Source organism: Giraffa tippelskirchi, chromosome 14 (genome assembly GCF_054371585.1).
Source record: "Giraffa tippelskirchi isolate mGirTip1 chromosome 14, T2T-mGirTip1v1.2.pri, whole genome shotgun sequence".
NCBI classification, from domain to species: Eukaryota; Metazoa; Chordata; class Mammalia; order Artiodactyla; family Giraffidae; genus Giraffa; species Giraffa tippelskirchi.
This window is the reverse complement of record NC_137288.1, coordinates 66,217,200-66,239,047: the sequence shown is the minus strand read 5'-3', so window position 1 is coordinate 66,239,047 and position 21,848 is coordinate 66,217,200. Positions and strand designations below refer to the sequence as shown.

The following is a 21,848-nucleotide window of genomic DNA, read 5'->3' as shown; positions in this document are numbered from 1 at the left end:
AAGTCGATTGATGGAAAAGTAGATAGATCAAGATATTTTGACCCTGAGAAATGATTTGACCTTACAATGCGTTTGAAACTCTAGCAGTTACAGACTAAATGCAACTATTTTATATTGGTTCAAAATTCTGAACCTGTCTTTGTGCCTGTGTGTGTTGTTTGTGTGTGCCCGAGCACAGGCAACTCAAAAGTCTCAGGACTGACAACATTGGCATCAACTGGCTGCTTGCAAAGTTGTGAGTCCAGTGATACACTGGTGAGCATTTAACGTCTGGTTTTCTGGGGGTGGGGATGCGGAGTGCAGTGAGAGCCCTGATTTTTAGCATTTGCTGATTTCAGTAGTATAAATGCTCCCACCTGGCCAATTTCAGCTCTCACGGTAAATGTGGAGCTGGGAATGACGTATAAAGTGCTGAGTCAGAGAAGGCTGGCTCCAGCACACACTGCCACTGCTTGGGTCCTTGTCCCCTATTCACCGAATCAGAACCTTGGGGTTGGGGCTCAGGGGTCTGACTTTTAACAAGCCCTCCAGATTACTGTGATGCTCATAAAAGTTTGCAAAGCACTGAGTGTGTGTGTTGTCTGTAAAACCATCCTGTAGGTCAGCAGGCTCCTAGGTTTCCTGTGGAGGTTAAAAGCAGTATCAGTGAGGATGCCCAAATGAGCAAATTTGTTGAAGCCACAGGTTCTCCTACACAAAGGCAGTGTAGGTTGTGTACTTCAATCTGAAAACTCATCAGTAGCATTTACAGGTTTCAAGGCACAAAGATAAAGAGCCTGGACTATACATTTGGAGAAAGCAGCTATAAGAACAACTAAGATATGGGAGCGTGAGAATAGGGTTTGCCAGGAGTCAATCCTAGAATACTCAAGAACTACTCAGACGTTTTCTTGTGAGTTAGCTAAGAAATACATACAAAAATTAATCTGTATCAAATTCCATCAGTTGAGCACTATAACCTAAATGCAATCTGTAAATGGCTTAAATAGCATATGATAGAATTTGTCACCGACTGAAAATAGATTGAAACATCAAATCAGTATAGTTTAGATCTCCAAAATTGAACTTGAGAGAAAGTCAACACTGTTTGACTTATTCTGATTATGCATGTGTGGTGTGGCGTATGAATTTTTAACTTTTAAATTTCTGAAATTAAAAAGAAAACACATTTTTGTATTGTGGCAAAAAAAAAGCACACAAAATTTACCATCTTCCCTATTTTTAATGTACATTAGCATTCACTATATACACATTGTTATGCAACAGATCTTAGAATCTGTCATCTCGCAAAACTGAAGTTCTTTACCCATTGACCAAGGATTTCCCTTTTCCTCTCCCCACAGCCCCTGAGAATCACCATTTACTTTCTGTTTCTATGCACTTGACTACTTAGGGTGCCTCATGTAAGTGGGACCATGCAGTATTTGTCTTTGGGACTGGCTTATTTCACTTAGCATAAGGTCCTCAAGGTTCATCCATATTGTCACATACGACAGGATTTCCTTCTTTATTAGGACTGAGTCATGTTCCAAGGTATGTATAAACTGTATGTAGATTGCTCCCACCTCTCGATTCCTGTGACTCATGCTGCAGTGAAAAAAGGTGTGCAAATATCTCTTTGAGAACCTGTTATCAATTCTTTTGGCTATATGCCCAAAACTAGGATGGCAAAACACATTATTATTAAGTTATGATTCTTAATGACTCAATAATAAATACAAAATTTAAAAAGTCATAGTTAGACATTTGGTGAAAATTGACAAATTTTCTATGCCTGTACAGAAAACAATGTTAAGCACTGGAAAAACAAAGAAGTCTAAGACAGTCTCTGCCCTCAAAGGGTTTAGATCTCTTTGGTGGGGAAACACCAATATATAAATATAAAATGACAATCAATCACTTAAACTAAGAATAGATGAATTCATCTTATCTGTTGCTGGTACAAGTACATAATGGTCATACCTCTTTGGAAAACTGTCTGGCAGCATCCACCAAAACTAGAATGTGATAACCCATGACCCAGCAATTCTAGCTAGTCTAGTTATATCTTAGGTATACACCCAAGAGAAATAAGTGCATATATACACCAAAAGACATGTATAGAATTTTAAAAGCAGCTTCATTCACATCAGACAACATTGTGAAAACCAAAGTTTTCTGGGGGGATAGGAGATTGAATGAATAAATTGCTGTAAATTCTTACATTATAATATGATACAGCAATATCAAAGATTATCCTGCTCCTGTATGCAACCACATGGGTGAAATTTACAGATGTAATGGTAAGTGAAAGATGCCAGATACACATGAATATCTACTGAATGATTCTAAGGTCAAAAATAGGCAAAACTAATCTCTGGTGGTAGTAAGTCAAAGAGTGTATGACTTTGAAGGGGAAGGAGATAACTTCTGGATTGCAAGGAGGGTTCTGTATCTTGATTTGGGGGGTAGTTACGGCTCAGTGGGTAAAGAATCTGCCTGCAATGCAGGAGACACAGGAGCCGTTGGTTCAATCCCTGGGTTGGGAAGATCCCCTGAAGAAGGAAATGGCAACCCTCTCAAGTATTCTTGCCTGGAGAGTCCCATGGACAGAGGAGCCTGGCAGGCTACAGTCCATGGGTCGCAAAGGGTCAGACACAACTGAGCAACTGACACACACACACACACACACACACACACACACGTATATCTCTATGTAACTATTTATCAAGCTGTAGATTTTTTTTCTGTATGTATGTAGTACTGACGGAGAAGGCAATGGCATCCCACTCCAGTACTCTTGCCTGGAAAATCCCATGGATGGAGGAGCCTGGTAGGCTACAGTCCATGGGGTCACTAAGAGTCGGATCCGACTGAGCGACTTCGCTTTCACTTTTCCCTTTCATGCACTGGAGAAGGAAATGGCAACCCACTCCAGTATTCTTGCCTGGAGAATCCCAGGGATGGCGGAGCCTGGTGGGCTGCCATCTATGGGGTCGCACAGAGTCGGACACGACTGAAGTGACTTAGCAGCAGCAGCAGCAGCATGTAGTACTGAACATTTTAGTAAATGAGTTCAGAGGAAGACGTGTTAGGGAAAAATCAAAAAGTCAGAGCAGACTTCAAAGGAGCAATAGGAACTGAGCTGGTAGAATTGAAGGAGGTCAGCTCAAGCAAGAGAAAAGACCAAGACCCAATAAGTTCATAGCAGCATAGATGCCCAGAAAGCTTAGGAAACCCCTGTGGTTGTCTCTCCAACACGCAACTCCCCTTTCCCCTCACCCTACATATAATAAGTCTTAGGAGCTAGGTGGGGTTGGCTTCAGCTCAGCTCCAAGTGTTAGTCACTCAGCTGTGTCCAACCCTTTGCAACCTTATGGACTGGAGCCCAACAGGCTCCTCTGTCTGTGGGATTCTCCAGGCAAGAATAGTGGAGTGGGTAGCCATTCCCTCTTCAAGGGGATCTTACTGACCCAGGGATTGAACCCACAACTTCTGCACTGCAGGTAGATTCTTTACCGCCTGAGGCATCCTGGGAGACAAGGTGCGAGAAGGTGATTAGCTTTCTTTTCTGCATCACGAACACCTTTGCTAGGAAATGAAGGCTATCTATGCAAGCAGTTCTTTTAACCAACCATGTTTGCTGGTAACCTAGCACAGACACACTATATTGTGTATATACCTCTAAACAGAGTTTTGTAAAACAGTACTTACTCGTTTTTTAACTTCTTTATTGGAGTACACCTCCAATATATATACTTTATATTGGAGGATGGTTGATTAACAGTGTTGTGATAGTTTCAGGTGGATAGCAAAGGGACCCAGCCCCACATATTCATGTGTCCATTCTTTCCCAAACTCCCCTCCCATCTAGGCTGCCACATAACATTGAGCAGAGTTCCTTGTGCTATAACCAACAGTAGGTCCTTGTTCAGTTCAGTTGCTCAGTTGTGTCCAACTCTTTGTGACCCCATGAACCGCAGCATGCCAGGCCTCCCTGTCCATCACAAACTCCTGGAGTTTACCCAAATTCATGTCCATTGAGTTGGTGATGCCATCCAAGCATCTCATCCTCTGTCGTCCCCTTCTCCTCCTGCCCTCAATCTTTCCCAGCATCAGGGTCTTTTCAAATGAGTCAGCTCTTCCCATAAGGTGGCCAAAGTATTGAAGTTTCAGCTTCAACATCAGTCCTTCCAATGAACATCCAGGACTGATCTCCTTTAGGATGGACTGGTTGCATTTCCTTGCAGTCCGAGGGAGTCTCAAGAGTCTTCTCCAATACCACAGTTCAAAAGCATCAATTCTGCGGCGCTCAGCTTTCTTTATAGTCCAAATCTCACAGCCATACATGACTACTGGAAAAACCATAACCTTGATTAGATGGATCTTTGTTGACAAAGTAATGTCTCTGCTTTTTAATATGCTGTCTGGGTTGGTCATAACTTTCCTTCCAAGGAGCAAGCGTATTTTAATTTCATGGCTGCAATCACTATCTGCAGTAATTTTGGAGCCCCCCAAAGTAAAGTCAGCCACTGTTTCCCCATCTATTTGCCATGAAGTAATGGGACCAGATGCCATGTTGAACTTTAAGCCAACTTTTTCACTCTCATCTTTCACCTTCATCAAGAGGCTCTTTAGTTCTTCTTCACTTTCTGCCATAAGGGTGGTGTTATCTGCATAGCTGAGGTTATTGATATTTCTCCCAGCAATCTTGATTCCACCTTGTGCTTCTTCCAGCCCAACGTTTCTCATGATGTACTCTGCATATAAGCAGGGTGACAATATACAGCCTTGACGAACTCCTTGTCCTCTCTGGAACCAGTCTGTGGTTCCATGTCCAGTTCTAACTGTTGCTTCCTGACCTGCATACAGATTTCTCAAGAGGCAAGTCAGGTGGTCTGGTATTCCCATCTCTTTCAGAATTTTCCACAGTTTATTGTGATCCACACAGTCAAAGGCTTTGGCATAGTCAATAAAGCAGAAATAGATGTTTTTCTGGAACTCTCTTGCTTTTTCGATGATCTAGGTCCTTGTTAGTTATCTATTTTAAATGTAGGAGGGCATACATGTCAATCCCAGACTCCCTAACTATCCCTTCCCTTAGCCCTTCCTTTCTGGTAACCAAAAGCTCCAACAACACTTACTTTTAATTCATGCAATGTATATCAATGTTTTCTGTTATTCTATTTCACTTCAAACAAACAAATAAAAAGTTGATCACAAACCACTAAGTCAATTTCATGATCTTAAGGAGTTGAGACTTGCAATTTGAAAAAGGTGACGTGAAGGCATACTCCATGTTATAATCATTGGATTATATTATAATGCTTGGTTACAATCATTGGATGAGCACTATGCTCAGTGTTTTCATTAGCAAAATTATATTTAATCTGTTATGATAATTTTATGACAGATTGCTATACCCATTTTGTGGATGAAGAAACTGAAGCTTCAGGCACAGCAAATTTCCTGGGGTTACACAGATCCTATATGGCAGAGCTGAGACTTAAACACAAGTAGACTCTTCTTCTGTTTATAGCTCTGTGATATGTGCCATGGCTTTATATCACAACCAATGGCAGAGAAAATTTGCACGTACTGGACTTTTAATCTTGCAGTACAGAGAAAGGCTTCCCAGGTGGCTCAGTGGTAAAGAATCCGCCGGCCAGCGCAGGAGACGCTGGAGATGCTGGGTCAATCCCTGGGTTGGGAAGATCCCTTGGAGGAAGAAATGGCAACCTACTCCAATATTCTTGCCTGGAAAATCCCATGAATAGAGGTGCCTGGGAGGCTGCAGTTCGTAGGGTCACAAAGAATTGGACACGACTGAGTGACTGAACACGCACACACAGAGAACAAGACCAGCAGAGAAGAGGCAACATACTCTGTGCAATAACTTCGTTTATTCTCTGGAACTCTATTCCTGCCCCATTATCCCAATCTATTAAGTCTCTCAAAAGTGACAAAATCCTTAAAACAGAACACTCCAACTATGACAGGGAAAACAGTTTTATGATCAGAAAGACATCTTCCAGAAAGCTGGCACTAAGTATTTTGCGTCCTCTTTAACAAAACTCCAGGAACACCGAGAATGAAAGTGTTTTTCTTTTTTTAATCTTTCCTTTTCCAACCCTCCCCCCAAATAACTAAAATAGGTAAAATACAAATTCTACTGTGTTATGTGCCTGGCTCCAGTAAGGAAAGTTTGCTATCGTAATCTGTTGTCATACAACTTTATTTCCAAAGTTCCTTGATTTTCTGGGACACTTTTGGAAGAATCATTCAGTTCCGTAAAGGATCAGTCCCTTGCCAAGTTGTGTGCTCAGTCACTAAGATACAAAGAACTACTCTTCACCTTTATAAAGGGAACATAGACTGAAACACAGAACATAATAAATCAAAAACTTCACAACAGTGAGATCCGTGCACAAATAGTTGTGCTAGGTGCAGCGGAAAGACAATGGATTAATTAATAATTCTGGGAAAGCAGAATTTTGATTTCCTCTACTTTTAGATGTTTTGGGGGTTTGGAGAAAGGAAAGGGAAAAAATAAAACTGACAACCTTTTGATTTTAGCGTTCACAGAGTTTTGGTGATTTAAAGAAGACTCAGAAGATTTACTGCTAGCCTTCTAGAAGGTTTCCTCCTAGTCATAAAACCATTTTCTCTGTTACAGTTAGTGTGTTCTATTTTAAGGGTTATGCCATTGTCTGAGGAACTTGCATATTGGGAGAACAAGGCAGGAATAGAGTTCCAGAGAAGAAATGAAGATGTGTAGAACACATTTGCTGTGTATCCTGGAGGGCTCACCTTCCCTGTGTGTGCTGCAAGTTTAAAAGTTCAACCAAAGCATCTTTCTGCCAATGCCGGGCACTCAGGCATCTTCCTCAATCCCTGGTCCAGGAAGATCCCACATGCCGCAGGGCTAAGTCTGTGTGCCACATCTATTGAGCCTGCAAAGCTAGAGACTTTGAGCTCTAGAGCTAGGCAATTATGCTCTTGTGCTCTGCAACAAGAGAAGCCACTGCAAGTAGAGAATAGACCCTACTCACTGCAACTAGAGAAAGCCTGCATGCAGCAATGAAGACCCAGCACAGCTAAAAATAAAATTGAAAAAAAAAAAAGTTCAACCTAAAGCAGATCTTGTCCTCGTGCAGTCGGCTGAGAACTACAGCCAAGCCATGACTCGCTGAGTGGTCAGCAGGAGCACATCTACTTGTGTTTAAGTCTCAGCTCTGCCACATAATTGCTGTGTGACCTCAGGAAATTTGTTGTGCCTCCAAGCCTGAATTTCCTCCTCCCTAAAATATTACAATAATTAAGCGATACAACAACTACAACGATGGCACCTTTTATTGTATTCGTAATAATGAAGAGGCTGTCTCCATGGTTTGGCAAATTGAGGCAATTATCCTTGCTATCTTCAGGGTCTAGGATTCAGATGACAAGGGATCAGTGGTCTGTTGGAAATCAAACTGAATATTTACCAGCAATGTTTACCGGCAGTGAAATAAAGCTAAAAGTGAAACCTTAAGGGAAACTAATTTGAAGCTCTTCAGTTCTTCATTCGCTTATTTAATTTAAAATCTTATTATACCCATATATATATATGTATATATATATATAACTTCCCAGGTAGCTCAGCTGGTAAAGAATCCACCTGCAATGGAGGAGACCCCGGTTCGATTCCTGGGTCAGGAAGATCCGCTGGAGAAGGGATAGGCTACCCACTCCAGTATTCTTTGGCTTCCCTGGTGGTTCAGCCACTAAAGAATTCCCCTGCAATGAGGGACACCTGGGTTCAATCCCTGGGTTGGGAAGATCCCTTGGAGAAGAGAACGGCCTGGAGAATTCCATGGACTGTATAGTCCATGGAGTCACAAAGAGTGGGACCCGACTGAGCGACTTTCACTTTCATGCATACATACATGCTGCTGCTGCTGCTGCTGCTAAGTCGCTTCAGTTGTGCCCGACTCTGTGCGACCCCATAGATGGCAGCCTACCAGGCTCCTCTGTCCCTGGGATTCTCCAGGCAAGAACACTGGAGTGGGTTATTTCCTTCTCCAATGCATGAGAGTGAAAAGTGAAAGTGAAGTTGCTCAGTCGTGTCCGACTCTTTGCAACCCCATGGACTGCAGCCTACCAGGCTCCTCCGTCCATGGGAGTTTCCAGGCAAGAGTATTGGAGTAGGTTGCCATTGCCTTCTCCGACATACATACATACATATATATATATATATATATATATATATATATACACATATATATACATATATATATAGATGAAGTGAAGTCGCTCAGTTGTGTCTGACTCTTTGCAACCCCATGGACTATAGCCTGCCAGGCTCCTTTGTCCATGGGATTTTCCAGGCAAGAATACTGGAGAATATGAACAAAAGGATACCGATTGGGAAAGTTTCCATTAAGGACATAAAACTGATTTGATGTCAGAGACTAACAAGATGGGGTACTTACTTTAGACAGAATGACTAGGAATGTCTCCATGAGGAGGTAAGATTTAAATGGAGACTAGAAGGAGACAAGGAGTCAGTGTGTGAACAGCCAAGGGAAGGAATCATGGGAGCAGCAGACGCAAAGGCCCTGGGGTATGGGGGACTGTGTGTGTACTATGAGGCTCTGGACTTCTTTCACACAAGCTGACTGGCTCCCTCCCCTTCTGTCCTGACGGCTGCTTTTCTGACTCAGCCTTGCATTATGTTTGGGGCTCCAGTTTGGGGTCCTGGATGGATGTGCTGTTTTGATATATCAACCTAAAAATATGCTGGAATAGCTCTCCTTTACCCCACGTCTGCCGCAGGTTGTGTCTTGCTCACCGTGACTTCGCCATTCAATCAGGACTGCCCTTGACATTTATAACATTCTGATTTCTTTGCCTCTGTTTTTGCCTCAGGTCCTGAAAGACTAGCTGCTGACATAAGGAAGACACTCAAGAATTATTTGCTGAATTTTGAGATAAATTTCATTAGATCATCAGAGATCCAAATTTTTTGCTTGTGGTTTTTTCTTACTTAATTTTAACATGGGTAAGACTAAGAAGGAGCACAGTGGATGAAATTGAAGGAGAATGGTATGGCATTCTGGACTGGCACTCAGTTCCTGGAGGGCTACTTCTGGTTCTGTAACTCATTAGCAATGTGACCTTGGATGAGCCATCCTACTTGAGCCTTGACATCTTCCACTAAAACGAAGGGCTGGGTCCAAGCACCCTTCAATGACTGTTCTTTTCTATGACTCACCGGGTTTCAATATTTGCCAAGCCTTCCACACTCCTGTGAAAGAAGCGTTATCTTCAGGCATCAACTCAGTTTATACAATAATGATACCTCACATTTGATTGGAATTTGTCATTTGCAGATCACTTTCATCTTCACTATCACATTTGATTTTAACCAGTCATGTAATGTATTGAGGACAAGATAATTTTTTTATGTCTGACAGGGTGTGAAACTTGCCCAAGGTCATAACACATGGTTCATGTTCATGGGGTTCTCGAAGCAAGAGTACTGGAGTGGTTTGCCATTCCCTCCTCCAGTGGACCACATTTTGGAACTCTCCATTATGACGCATCCTTCTTGGGTGGCCCTGTATGGCATGGCTCATAGCTTCATTGAGTTATGCAAGCCCCTTTGCCACGACAAGGCTGTGATCCAAGAAGGGGAAAGACTGAAGGTAAAAGGAGAAGAGAGTGGTGGAGGATGAGATGGTTAGATAGAATCACTGACTCAAGGGACATGAATCGGAACAAATTCTGGGAGACAGTGAAGGGCAGGGAAGCCTGGAGTGCTGTAGTCCATGGGGCTGGACATGACCTAGCGACTGATCACACACACACAGACACATAACACATGAGAAACGGGAATGACAATTGGATATACTGTCCTGACTATGTGTGGTACAACAAATTGGATAGCATCTCTACTATGTAGGAGTGGAACAAATTGTTTATGCTTTGAATAGCAGTCACAACCTTTTTTTTTTTTTAATGTTAAGGACTATTTTGAAATGCTGAAATCCAAAGTTTTTTTTTTCTCTCTAGTTGAACTCTTTAGTTGTAAGGATCAGAAAAGTACTCAGAGCTGAGCACCGCACGAATCAGCTTTCTTAGGAACAGGAGGCAAGATAGTCCTCAAATAATTGAGAAAAGATGTCCAGACATTTCTTCCTACGACTAAACTGTCTGATTTTCTCAGAACTTCTGAGGCCTTTCCTTCTTATTTGAAGAACAGTTTCCTCTGCTTACTCATGGTTCTTGTTTCCCCATAACCACGGTTCTCACACGGCTTGGCTTCCTGACACTAGCTCTGGCCAGCTGACTCCAACTTGTCAGATCCATCACTCACTCACTATAGACCCCTGTCAATCTCTTCTTCTCTTAGTTCCTGTGGTCCAATCAGTGGGGGCTGTTGGGGATGAGTCAGGAACGAGTTGTGTGACACCTTCATAAAATTCTACCTCTTTATCAGGATTTACGGACAGGTTCCTAGGGAAGGAATTCTGTAGATGATAGAGCAGGCATCCCAAAATATGTCTCCTACATTTCCCTTTTAATCTAAGTTTCCCACGATTCTACTGAGTTTTCTTTTGTAAAGTGCCTCCAATCTTCATAAGTATACCTATTTTGTTTTCATGGTTCTGGCTTAGAGGCCATAGATTATTATCTGATTGCTTTTTTCATGTACATTTTAAATTAATTTTCTCAATACCCCAGTAGGTGAGTTAGGTACTTCCCAGAGATGATGTTAACATGATATAGTCAAAGACATCTAGAAGCCAGGAGTAAAAGTGAGCTAGATCAGGAAAAAAACAAAACCAGTTCAAATCTGTCCCTTAGTTAAAATCAGAAGGGTAGTTGCACTGTTTTCTGTAGGGTATAGTTAAAAAAAAAAACAACACAAAAAACCACTAGCCAGCAACTAGGTGCGTTCAGGTCATAGATCTGATCTTATCATTGATTTCTGGACACATCATTTACTCCTCTTGAAATTCGGGGGAAGGAGGAGTCTTAAAATCTGGAAACTAGGCAGAATCTTATGGGATTATGTAATCTGGTCTCTGCATTTTACAGCAAAAGACATTGTCATCAAGCCTTATTGATTAGAGGCAGAGCCAGTAAAATACTTCCCTTAAACTTTTGTGATCTTTTTATTGTATCATCTCAGTTGAGAAGGTAGACACTTATTCTGAGAATTAGAGATAATGCTTGTGATTACGCAGCATATAGTAGTGTCTAAATGTAAAATTTTATTGTAAGATGAGGACATCAGATGGGTATCAAAGACAGGAATCCGCACAGTGTGTGAAGAGACAGGAAACAATCTATAAATCCTCTAATTCTTGTTCTCTAAAAACCTACATATAAACAAGAGATTATTGTCATTGCCACAAAATCGCATCAGAAAATGGAGATTAGGACATTCCCATTGCCGGATGGTATGGGAAGGTGTTTGGATGTGAACTCTTGACTGTAGACTGCTTGCCATCAAAGGTGGGTTCTATCACTTAATAAAGTTGTGTAATTGGGGCAAGTTTGTACCATTTACTCAGCGGCACTGGGTCCAGAAGTAACACAATCTCCAGAGTCATTCTCCAATATTTGAGAAATTCTTAGGACAGTGTTTGGCACATAGTAAACTCACAACGTAAGTGTTAACCTATAATTATTATTACTTGCTTTTCTTCGGTGGGAGGGCTAAATGCTCTTCTTCTGGAGTACAGAAATCTCCATTTAAAATCCCATGGGCTAGATTAGAGATATCAGTTGGCTTAGTGAAGAATTAGAGATGGAAAGAGAAGATTTCTTTCCGAGCATCTCCGTTTTTATCTTTATCCCCTTAATTCTTATTAAATTCATAAAGCAGGCATTTGCTATTTGCATTTCACAGACCAGAAAACTGGCTAGAAGACTTTCTCCGCCAGAACTCGTCCGCTGAGTTAGTAGTGGGTCACCGAATAAAACTGGGGCTTGCCTAGAGGTCCCGCAGTTAGCACTCCACGCTGTCACTGACTCTGGCGCAGGTTCAATCCCTGGTTGGGCAGCTAAAATCCCACGAGCCCCGGCCACGGCCTAAAGATCGACCTAAGTCTACAAGGAAATAGACGAACGTCTTCTTCAAGTGGAGACTTCCTGGACTTAGAAAGTTCTCTTTGCCAGGAGCCCAGAAAAAGTGGGAGAGCGGATGGTGCAGGTGAGGACCCACATCCCTCTCCAAGGCCAGCGAGCTGCATCTTGGCTCATTGGCCTCTTTCCACGCCAGTCAATCCTCGCTAAGAGGATGGGCTCCACGCTGAGAGGGAACCAGACTCCGGTTTTCCGTCGAGGAGGCCGCCGTGGCCTCTCCCGGCCTCCCTCTCCCAAGTCGCCCTCAGGGGATCCGACTTCTTGAAGCAAGTCTACGGAGTTTAACTCCTTCATTTATTTAGAAACCAGACTTTGGGGTCAAACAACAGAGAAAGGAAAGAGCAGCAGCGCGCAGGAGCACGGGGCCCGCGGAAGGCCCTGGCCTCGGGTACCCTTGCGGTCCGGCCGCACGCTCGACAGCCGCCCGCACCCCGCCGCCCGCCTCCCTTCCCGGAGGAGGCGTGGTCCGCACGCGCCGCCATCTTGGCCGCCTCTCTAGGCTCTCTGTTTACTACTCTATGGTCGCCCGCTCCCGCCCCGCCCCTCCCCAGTCATTGTCTGGAGGAGCCGCGGCGGCCGCAGCGCCTTCTCTTTATAAGCCCGCAGTGCCCGGATGTGAATGGATTACAATGTATCTTTCAGGGAAACCTATTATTATCAATGTGACTCCACGGGGGAGTCAATGGTGATGATCAGGAGGAGGAGGAGGATGAGACACCTCTAAACTTGGAACAAGTTTAAGACTTTGTAAGAGGAGAAGAAAAAAAAAAGCCACCAACAAGATTTGTTTGAGGAAAAATTATCACTATCCTGTGTTGATATTTTTTTATAAACAATAAGAAAAAGTTGTTGGATTTTTTTTTAATGATTTCTTTTTTGGGGGAGGGAGTTTTGTTGCAGTTTTATGGTGGAAAATGCAAAAACCAGAGCCAGGTGCATAATCTTGTATTCTGTGGATATCCCTGGAACAGAACTGAGTACCAGTTAAAATACTTTTTTGGGGGATACACATGTGAGATACTAAGTACTTGCAGAAGATTTTTGTCTCTCTTTTTTAAAGTCACTTTCCTTGGAATATTGTGAGCATATTTGTGGCCACTTAAGGTAACGTTACAATTTGCTGTCAGAGTAAACTGTTTGTAATTGAATTTAATTTTTTAAATGTCGATCCCAGTGTTTTATTAAAACAAAAGGAACAACCTATTAAATAACTGCCAATGGGAAAAAGTGTGCATGCGTTTTGTGTATGTACTCGCACATCTAGCCATAACAGGGTTTATAGAATGTGTATCTTAGCACACGTTAAAATAGCGTCTGTTGCATATATTGGCTGAAGCACGCTTGTTATTACGAAACGGTAGAATTATACAGCTTATTTTTTATCCTAAAAAGTGATGTGAAAAAGTATGTTTTAAGAGCATGCAGGGCCTGTAATGGTCAATGTTGAATGAAAAACTTATCGTGCTGGCGAACGGGGACTTAGCGTGCCTAGGAACTCAAGTGTAAAAACAAAACATCTACCCTCAAAAATTGCCTTTTTTTTTTTTTTTGGCTAAGTTCACAGCTATACTATTCTGTGACTTGAAAGGGAGGGGTTAAAAAAAAAGTATGTACTTGAGGTTTCGCCTCCCTCCCCTACCCCCCAACGTATAACTACCGATAGGAAAATCTCCCCAGCGAAATGTAGCTTGGTTTGTATCTGGAAAAGAAAAAAAAAATATTGTTCCTCTTGGCAAAGTCTTTTTGCATCACGTGTATTTGCAGCCTAGTATAAACTTGCTTTACCGTGTGTGGATGTGAGTGAGAGGGAACGGGAGAGTCAGAGAAAGAAAGAAGTGAGGGGACGTAAAGTGGAATCCGTTTCAAAGTGTGCCTCGGCTGGATGAAACGGGCAAAAAAAAAAAAAAACACCAACCCTGAAGGGTGCAGGCTTCAGATTGTAACTGACGATCTGAGGGAAAATGAGGTGCTCGGTGAAATTTCGTTTGTATTTTTTTTTTTTGGCGAGGCGGGGGAGGTGTGGAGATGATTTTTTTTCTTTTCTTTCTCGGGGGTGGGGTGGCGGCGGGCGGGTGGGTGGGGGGTCCGCATCCCAGTCAGCCCGACCCGCGCGCGCCGCGTCGCCCCGCCGGAGCCGCCCCCCCACCCATTTCTTTGCTGAACTTGCAATTCCGTGCGCCTCGGCGTGTCTCCCCCTCCCCCTCCGCCCGTCCCCTCCCCTCCCCGGAGAAGAGAGTTGGTGTTAAGAGTCAGGGATCTTGGCTGTCTGTCTGCGGAGCTGTAGTGGCGGCGGCGGCGGCGGCGGGGACCGAGCGGGCGCGGGCGGCAGCGGCGGCTGAGGCGGCGGGTAGACATGAACGCCGCCTGGGCGCCGGCGGTGCACCGAGAGCCCCTTCTCGCGCGCGGGCGGTAGGTACCGGCCCCGAGCGCGGCGGGCTCGGCGGGGCCGGAGCGCCGGGCGGCGCGGGGGGCTCGGGCTCGGCGGCCCCGCGCGCGGCTCCGCGCCTCCGGCGCCGCGGGCGCCCGGTCTCCCCGGCGCTCCCGCTGGAGACACCCCTTCCCCTCCCGCGCTCTTCCCTCCCCCTCATCCCTGCGCACCCCCCTCCTCCCCGCCCGGGCCCCCCCACACCCTCCTCCCCGGCGCTGCCGCTTGGAGGGACCGGTGACTTTGCCAAGGGCCTGACTTTAATTTTTACAACCCTTTCTTTCACAAATTAGGGCGCTGGACAATTACAAGCCCCGACTCTCCACCGCGGGGCCACCCCCCCCGTTCTTTTCGCCGACCCTGTCACCCCTCCCCCTTTGGACGTGTTTTCACTCCAGAGACGCTCATCTTTAATTTCTTTATAGCTACTTTGAAACGCAGAGGGGAGTGGTGTGTGTGAGTGTGTGTGCGAGTGTGTGTGTGTGTGTGTGTGTATGAGGGGGGTGGGGTGGAGGGTGGGGGGGAAAGTTGAGACCGGATCGTTCGGAGTAGTTTCTCTTTTCTCTGTGATCCATTCATTTCTCGCTCTACCTCCTGTTGCATAAAATGATGCGCTGAGGAGCGGCAATTTTTTTTTCCCCTTCCCGGATTTGGTTTTATAGTGGATGTTACCAGTTTTGATCGTCTCTTTGGAAATACAGTATCAATAGCGCTTTTTTTTTTTTTTTGCTATTGCTGCCTATACCATCTTAAAAAAAAAAACCCAGCAACTCTCCTATCCCTCCCTCCTTTCCACCTTAATCCCACCCGCCCCCACGTCCCCACCCCCAACCCTCCCACCCCCAGTCTCCAAAAATCCGATTGTGTTTTCTCCAAGGATTGGGACTGGATTTTCTGATTGCGGTTATTTCCATGTTTCTAGGTTTGTGTGATTTTGCTAAAATGCATCACCAACAGCGAATGGCTGCCTTAGGCACGGACAAAGAGCTGAGTGATTTACTGGATTTCAGTGCGGTAAGAAAGAACGGTGGAAACTAACAACAGCTGTAAAACAAAACCAAACCAAACCAAAAAACCCAAGCACTGTGAGTTAGAAACCAATAGAATCTAAAGGACAGGAATAATTTTTAATTGGCTCAATCCTTGGTAAACATGAAGGTCTTTTTGATAAGTTTTTAACTACAGTTTTTGGGTGTGATGGAGGATTCAGGCTTTTTTTTTTTTTCAGTCTGATTACTTGCTTTGAATTCACTACCCACCGAACCCCCAAATAATGGAGTCTCACGCCAGTGGAAGGGAAAAACAGACACCCCTAAAACTGTAAACCACCCCTTAGCTTGGCCTTATCAGAACACTAAAAGTACTGGTAGTTTGTGTGCTACTCATTTTATTTATTTATTTATTTTTCTGAAAATGGAAAAGAGAAAATAGGAGACCTCAGTTGGCTCAAAGTTTTAAACTGATGATGGTTTGGAATCAGGAGGACCTGCCTTCCTCCCACTTAAATCTTTTCCTGGGATTCTAAAAACTCGTGTGTATATGCTGAGCACACATTCTTTAGAAACCCTTTAGACTTTGTAAATTTCGTAGTCTGGGAGATCAGCACAAGCAGAACTTACACACTTGTGGAGTTTTACGGCTGAACTTGGTCCTTCTCCATCACTTTGCCTCCCTTCCCCAAACCAAGTCCCAAGCATGTCAGGGGAATGAATTCATTTTTAATGCCATATGAGTTTGGTGTCAGATGCATTTGCAAAGCAAAATAAAAAGAATCCACAAAACACACAAAATCCAAACCGCCTTCGAAGTGGGGGGCTCTCTTTTCTTGCTGCTGCTGCCGCTGCTGCTACTGCTGCTGTTGTTGCTGCTGCTGCTCTCCTAGACCTTTTGGAGAAATGGCTTTCGGAAGTTTTGCCAGGAAACGTAGCCCTAGGCAGCTTTTAGCCCCCTTTCTGCTTGCTGCAGTTTCTCCATTCGTTCCTTTGCTTTCTGCAGGCTCTGACTCAGGAAGGTGCGTGTTATCCACTAGATAACGTGGAAGAAGAGGGAAACCAATTAGGGTCGAAATAAATGCTGGAGAGAGAGGGAGTGAGAGAGAGTGAGAGTGAGAGAGAGAGAGAGACAGACAGAGAGAGGGGGAGAGAGTCTTGCTTCAAAATGCTCTCATGTTAGAGACGAAATGAGAATTTAGTGCAGGTGGCACTTTTATTTTTATTTGGGTTCACATATGACAGGCAAATCCTATACGGGATGGAAATGGACATTGCCACGTTTATGGCCAAGGTTTTCAATATAAAATAAACAACTTTTTTCTTCTCTTTTGTAAAACTCGTGTCTTCTAGAGAGCTCGCCGCCCTCCAAACCGAATCTTGTTAACATGGGGACTGATTGTGGTTTAAAATGTAGTACTGCCTGGTTCTGGCGATTTAATGAACCTGAGGAAAAAGAAAGAACAGAGTGGTAAAAGGGTGGGGGGGTAAGAGTGATTGGTAATATTGTGCCTGTTTTAGTTTTAAGTTGGATGGTGATGTATTTTACTAAAATGAACACTTAGCATAAACTGTACATTATATAGTGAGAGTATGAAAGATCTCAGATGAACTCTGAAGTCACGGATGTCTTCTTTTCAACAGTAATATTTCTTTGTTTCTTTTAGATGTTTTCACCTCCTGTGAGCAGTGGGAAAAATGGACCAACTTCTCTGGCGAGTGGACATTTTACTGGCTCAAGTATGTAAATTCTTTTCTTAGTGTGTAGTTAAATGTTCTTAGCTGTTTGTTCACTCATGGTATATTTTTGGCTCTGTTAAAGTGTTCTGCAAAAGTCATTGAAATTGTAGCCTGTAATGATATGGTTATTTCATTATCCATTAGTAGTATAACTTAGGCAAAAACGTTATCTTTTGCAAAATTAAAAGTTTTTTTTTTTTGAATCAGGAAAACTGTCTCAGAATTCTGTCACTTAATTTAAAAGCAATTTTCTAATACAGTTGTACTCAAACATGTGAAGATAAGGCAGTGTTAACATGAGGGAATAAATTAATGTTTCCTTATTGAAAATAGAGGGAAAAATCTAACTTTCATGATAAGGGCAAATTCCTTGTAAATAATATCAAGTTTTCTGGGAACTATGCATAATTAACCCTTTTAAAAAAATGAACACTATAATTTTGTAGATGAACGCTGCTTAGTAAACCATAGCTGTAAATAGACTCTTTCTAATCTAAGAGCTGAATATGAATTCATTTGTATTGAAAATATCCTTTTTGGTGCTTTAGCTGTTTTTTTCCCCCCTCAGTATTTACTTGTGCAGTGAATTTTTGCTATGTTTAAAGTTACAAATTTGGAAGGACTTTTACATTTTATAAATGAAAGACCTTTGGCTGATGCTTTCACAAGACGTTAGCGGTATTCACAAAGGAATCTGTGTGTGCAGTGATTATCTGGTATCTAAGGAGGAGTTTTAATAGGGGACTCTCTGAAGGTCTCTTACTAAAAGTGAAAATATGCTATTCATTTAAAAAGTTATTTTTTTGTCCAGTGAATTTCATATCAGAAGGAGGCATACATTGTTGCTTGCTGTCCTTTTAGGTTCAAGGCTTAAACCCATTTATGCCTCTTAAACAGCTATAGTATCTTAGGAGTTCTGGCAGTGGTACCTAACAGGACATTAGACAGAGTCCTATTCTTAAGTCAGACTGGTAAATATTGACATCATTTAGCTATGAGATACCAGTGGAATTGTCTGTTAGCTATTGACGATAATTTCATATCTCTTAATATTCATTTGGTGCTGTAGCAATGAAAGAGACCTATTCATCTTTGCGATTTGTATAATTGGTATGTTTTTTCTAAAACTGATGGCTTTTAAAAGTTGCTCATTTCCAAATAAGTTACTTCTCCTTTTGCTGGCCCCATAAGTCTAAGAGAATTATCTCTAAAACTCGATTTATGAATTATGAGATGCCTTCTATACTTACATTTTATCTTTTTTGGGGGGGGTGTCCACTTGGATTAAAAGGACCCTTGACCATATATTTGTGTTTTGGCTGTCCTGGAACCTGTTATATTTTTAATTTGGGACTTAATTTTTTTTTTTTTTCATATTGTATCTTCTACATTTCAATATTGTGTTCTTTACACAGTTTTAAAGGAAAGATGAGTGCAAGTGTCTGTTGTAGGCAAATTAATTTTTTATGTTAGTATCAAAACTAACTTTATCTCTGACAGTAGTTTTCTTCAAGATTTTCCTTAAGAAAATGTGTATTCAGTTGAAATCTGAAAGTAGATTATGTCAGAAAGGCTCAGAGATAGACTGCTTTCAGAGTCAGTGCAAAAATACTCTTTTGTACTTTTTGTAAAAGCTGACACATTTGGAATAATTAAGTGTATCAGTTTCGGTATGGTTTAATAAAGTAAGATTGATTTAGAAGCATGAAATTGTGTTACATTTAAAAAGACGGCTGTGCATCTTGGTCCCTTTTCTGTGTTCACATTTAAATGAAGTCTTTGCTATGATGTTTAAATGTTTACAGAGTATAGGCTGGATGAGTATGAATATGTATTAATGAATTTTGGGAAGTGGTCGTATATTGAAGCTTACACAGTCCTTAAGACAGTGTATCTGTATACATAAACCTGTCTTATACAGACAGTAAATCTGTATGAGACAGAGACTTCATCCTTAGTGAGATAGGTTGTGATATTTCCAGTGAATATGCTGTGATTATTTTTAAGGTGTTGAACTTTAAGTGACTTTGTATCAGCCAAAGGTGTAGTTTTCAGGCCCGTATGTGTACTTATAAAGGTAAAAAGTATAGTGGCTATTTTGTTCTGGCGGCTAGATTGAAAATGCAGGGTATTCATCCAATGCAGTATGATGGGGACTGTAATATACAGAGTACAGATTGGAGTGTTGATTTTTCTCATCTGTCCAAGACATAGTAAGTGGCTTTGTTTCTACTCAGTAACAAAGCTAAGTCCCCTTTTAAAGCACAACAAGTAAAAAAAAAAAGAAAACTGCATTTTGCCCCTTTACTGAAAGGATGAACTAGAAAACTTTGGACTGAGAAATAATTTTCTAAATGTACATCCGGTTAATATCCATTATCCCGAGCAAGGGTGCTCAGATATCATTTTCATGGATAGCTTTGAAACTTGGGTCCAGGGGGAAAAAGATTCAAAGTATAAGAGAACTGTTCATTTTGGGAAAAGCCGCTCTGTTGTTTTCAAAGTGAGGCATGGTGATGTTTCATGCTTTAGTTCTCTGTAGCTGTGAGTTCCATTCATGTATAGGACGCTCCATCATGATTTGCAGTGTGAGAATGAAAATAAATTGTGGCCATGTTGCCTTTAATCTTTCATTTCACAAACATGGCTTTCCCTACCACCTTAAGAAATGGTGAGGCTGCTAGGGAGAATGGAATGTAACCTGAGCTACAGCCTGACATTCCCAGGGAGCATTTTTCACATGAAAGGCTTTTGTCAACCCAGGAAAGGACCAGCCGTTTTTGTTTGATGTTTGCAGGTGTTCAGCAGAGAGCACTAAAACAATTCAGCCATGATAGTTCAGAGTGTGGATGACCTTAACAGGGAGAATTGGTGGGCTCTGGAATTATTTGTAAGAAATAGTTGAAATCTATATGGTGACTTCTATAAAGGGATTTCAGATCCATTATATCATTGATCTTAAAACAAGCTAAAAGCATCCACATGCCTGGATGACTGGAAAATTATTCTCATTAAAAAGTAGGATGGCCAAGTTACCCAAAGGGAAAAAAAATGCATCTAGAGTCTATAATTTATTGAAGAACAGGGATTTAATTTTCTAATATAACAAAAATGCAGTTTTTTTTGGTCACCTTTGATTCTTTTATGAGCAAAAGATAAACACACTAGCTTTGGCATCTTTTAAAAAGTAGTTTTAAAGTTAGGGCTCTAAAATTATCCATACTCAACAACAGCCCTGGTCACATCTGTTACAAGTATTTACACTTAGTCTGTGACGGATTCTACATCTTTCTCCCTCAGTTTAAAAGTTGAGCCTTTTTCCCCTATAACTGTTTAGTTTTACTTAGGTGTTCAGCATTTGTTAAAGGTGCCAAATGAATGGGTGTTTTAACAATTAACAGCAGCAATAGAACACCACATCCCTGTCATGGTCATTTTTGCAAGCGAAAAAATGTCTCTTGACATTCACACAAGTTTGTTCACCAATATCCACGTGACACTCAAATGACACATCAGTTTAGAAAATTCATTAAGAAAAAAATATCGATCCAGTGGGTCATTTTGTATTGTAGAGAAGATTCAAATGGCCAGCATCCTGAATTAATTTCCATCTGTACAGTTTGAGTTCACAGTTACAGTGTGAAAAAAAATTGGTCTCCCCCAAAGGTATTTGTGGAGTAGAGTTTTTTAATTGTGCATGTGTGTCTGTTTTTAAACAGCCTTACTATTACAGTGCAGTTCATAATGGTTGTGTGGCTTTTTGTAAAACAAAGAATGAATTAACAGGTTAAAAAATAAGGAATGTGGTGTTAAACCCATTTCATTAGAATCATAGAATTTGGGGGGTAGGAGCCCCTTAGAAATACACAGCCCAGTGCCTTCATTGTACAGCCAAAGAAAACTGAGGCCCATGTTAAGAGGTTCTCAAGTGTGTGTTTATTTGCTATTCTAAAAAACGAGTTTTGATTTGCTGATTCTCTGTGGCCCTGCAAATCCTTTTATTGGAGTAACACTGGTTTCAGTACTATGTTTTTTCTGTAATTTGTGTTGTGTAACAGGGTCTCAGGATTTGTGTACTGATGTTTGTGCCTACGAATGCTTCTAAATGTATATGTGCCCTTTGACTGTTTTTTAAGGTTTGGAGCTGAATTTTGGATTGTTGATCATTCTGTTTTGCCTGGTCTGGCCTGTGATTATTTGCAGGATGTTAGATTGAATAATAGGGTGTGGATGGGCATGATACTGATGGAATTAAAGTGCTTCTTACTATGCCAAGTGGTATGCTGTGCACTTTATATTCTTGTATTTTTTTAATCCTCACAAGAACCCAGTGAGATGCCAGGATTACCATGCTCAATTCATAAATGAGGAAACCGAGATTCAGAGATGATAAACTACTTTCTTTCAAGGCAGCCAGGAGAGAGTTAGGTTCTAAACCTAGGTCTGTCTGCCTAGCTCAGTGTCTGTTCAAACACACACACACGCACACACACACACGCGCACACACACACACACACACACGGCTTGGTGTGCAATACTATTCCTGATCATTAGAATAGATAAACATTAAAAAAAAA

The 21,848-nt window shown here is 42.0% G+C and overlaps 1 protein-coding gene and 1 long non-coding RNA gene across 46 annotated transcripts in view; both read left to right on the top strand.

Moving 5' to 3' along the window:
• Positions 1-11,520, top strand: part of LOC145534730 (uncharacterized) — a 30,075-nt gene extending 18,555 nt beyond the window's left edge. Inside the window, exon 3 of the long non-coding RNA XR_014074927.1 lies at positions 8,890-11,520. This is a non-coding gene — a long non-coding RNA (uncharacterized LOC145534730). The remainder of the gene's footprint in view (positions 1-8,889) is intronic.
• Positions 11,521-12,738: 1,218 nt separating this feature from the next.
• Positions 12,739-21,848, top strand: part of TCF4 (transcription factor 4) — a 380,629-nt gene continuing 371,519 nt past the window's right edge. For 15 of the 45 annotated variants that reach the window (XM_081562906.1, XM_081562904.1, XM_081562907.1 and 12 more), the window contains exons 1-3: positions 14,343-14,526; positions 15,465-15,556; positions 17,199-17,271. In XM_081562906.1, the coding sequence (XP_081419032.1) occupies positions 15,485-15,556; positions 17,199-17,271 (145 nt within the window). In that variant the 5' untranslated portion in view covers positions 14,343-14,526; positions 15,465-15,484. Of the gene's footprint in view, positions 13,222-13,915; positions 14,084-14,342; positions 14,527-15,464; positions 15,557-16,636; positions 16,826-17,198; positions 17,272-21,848 lie in introns of those variants that run through there. The other 30 variants (XM_081562884.1, XM_081562876.1, XM_081562886.1 and 27 more) reach the window with 5 other exon arrangements.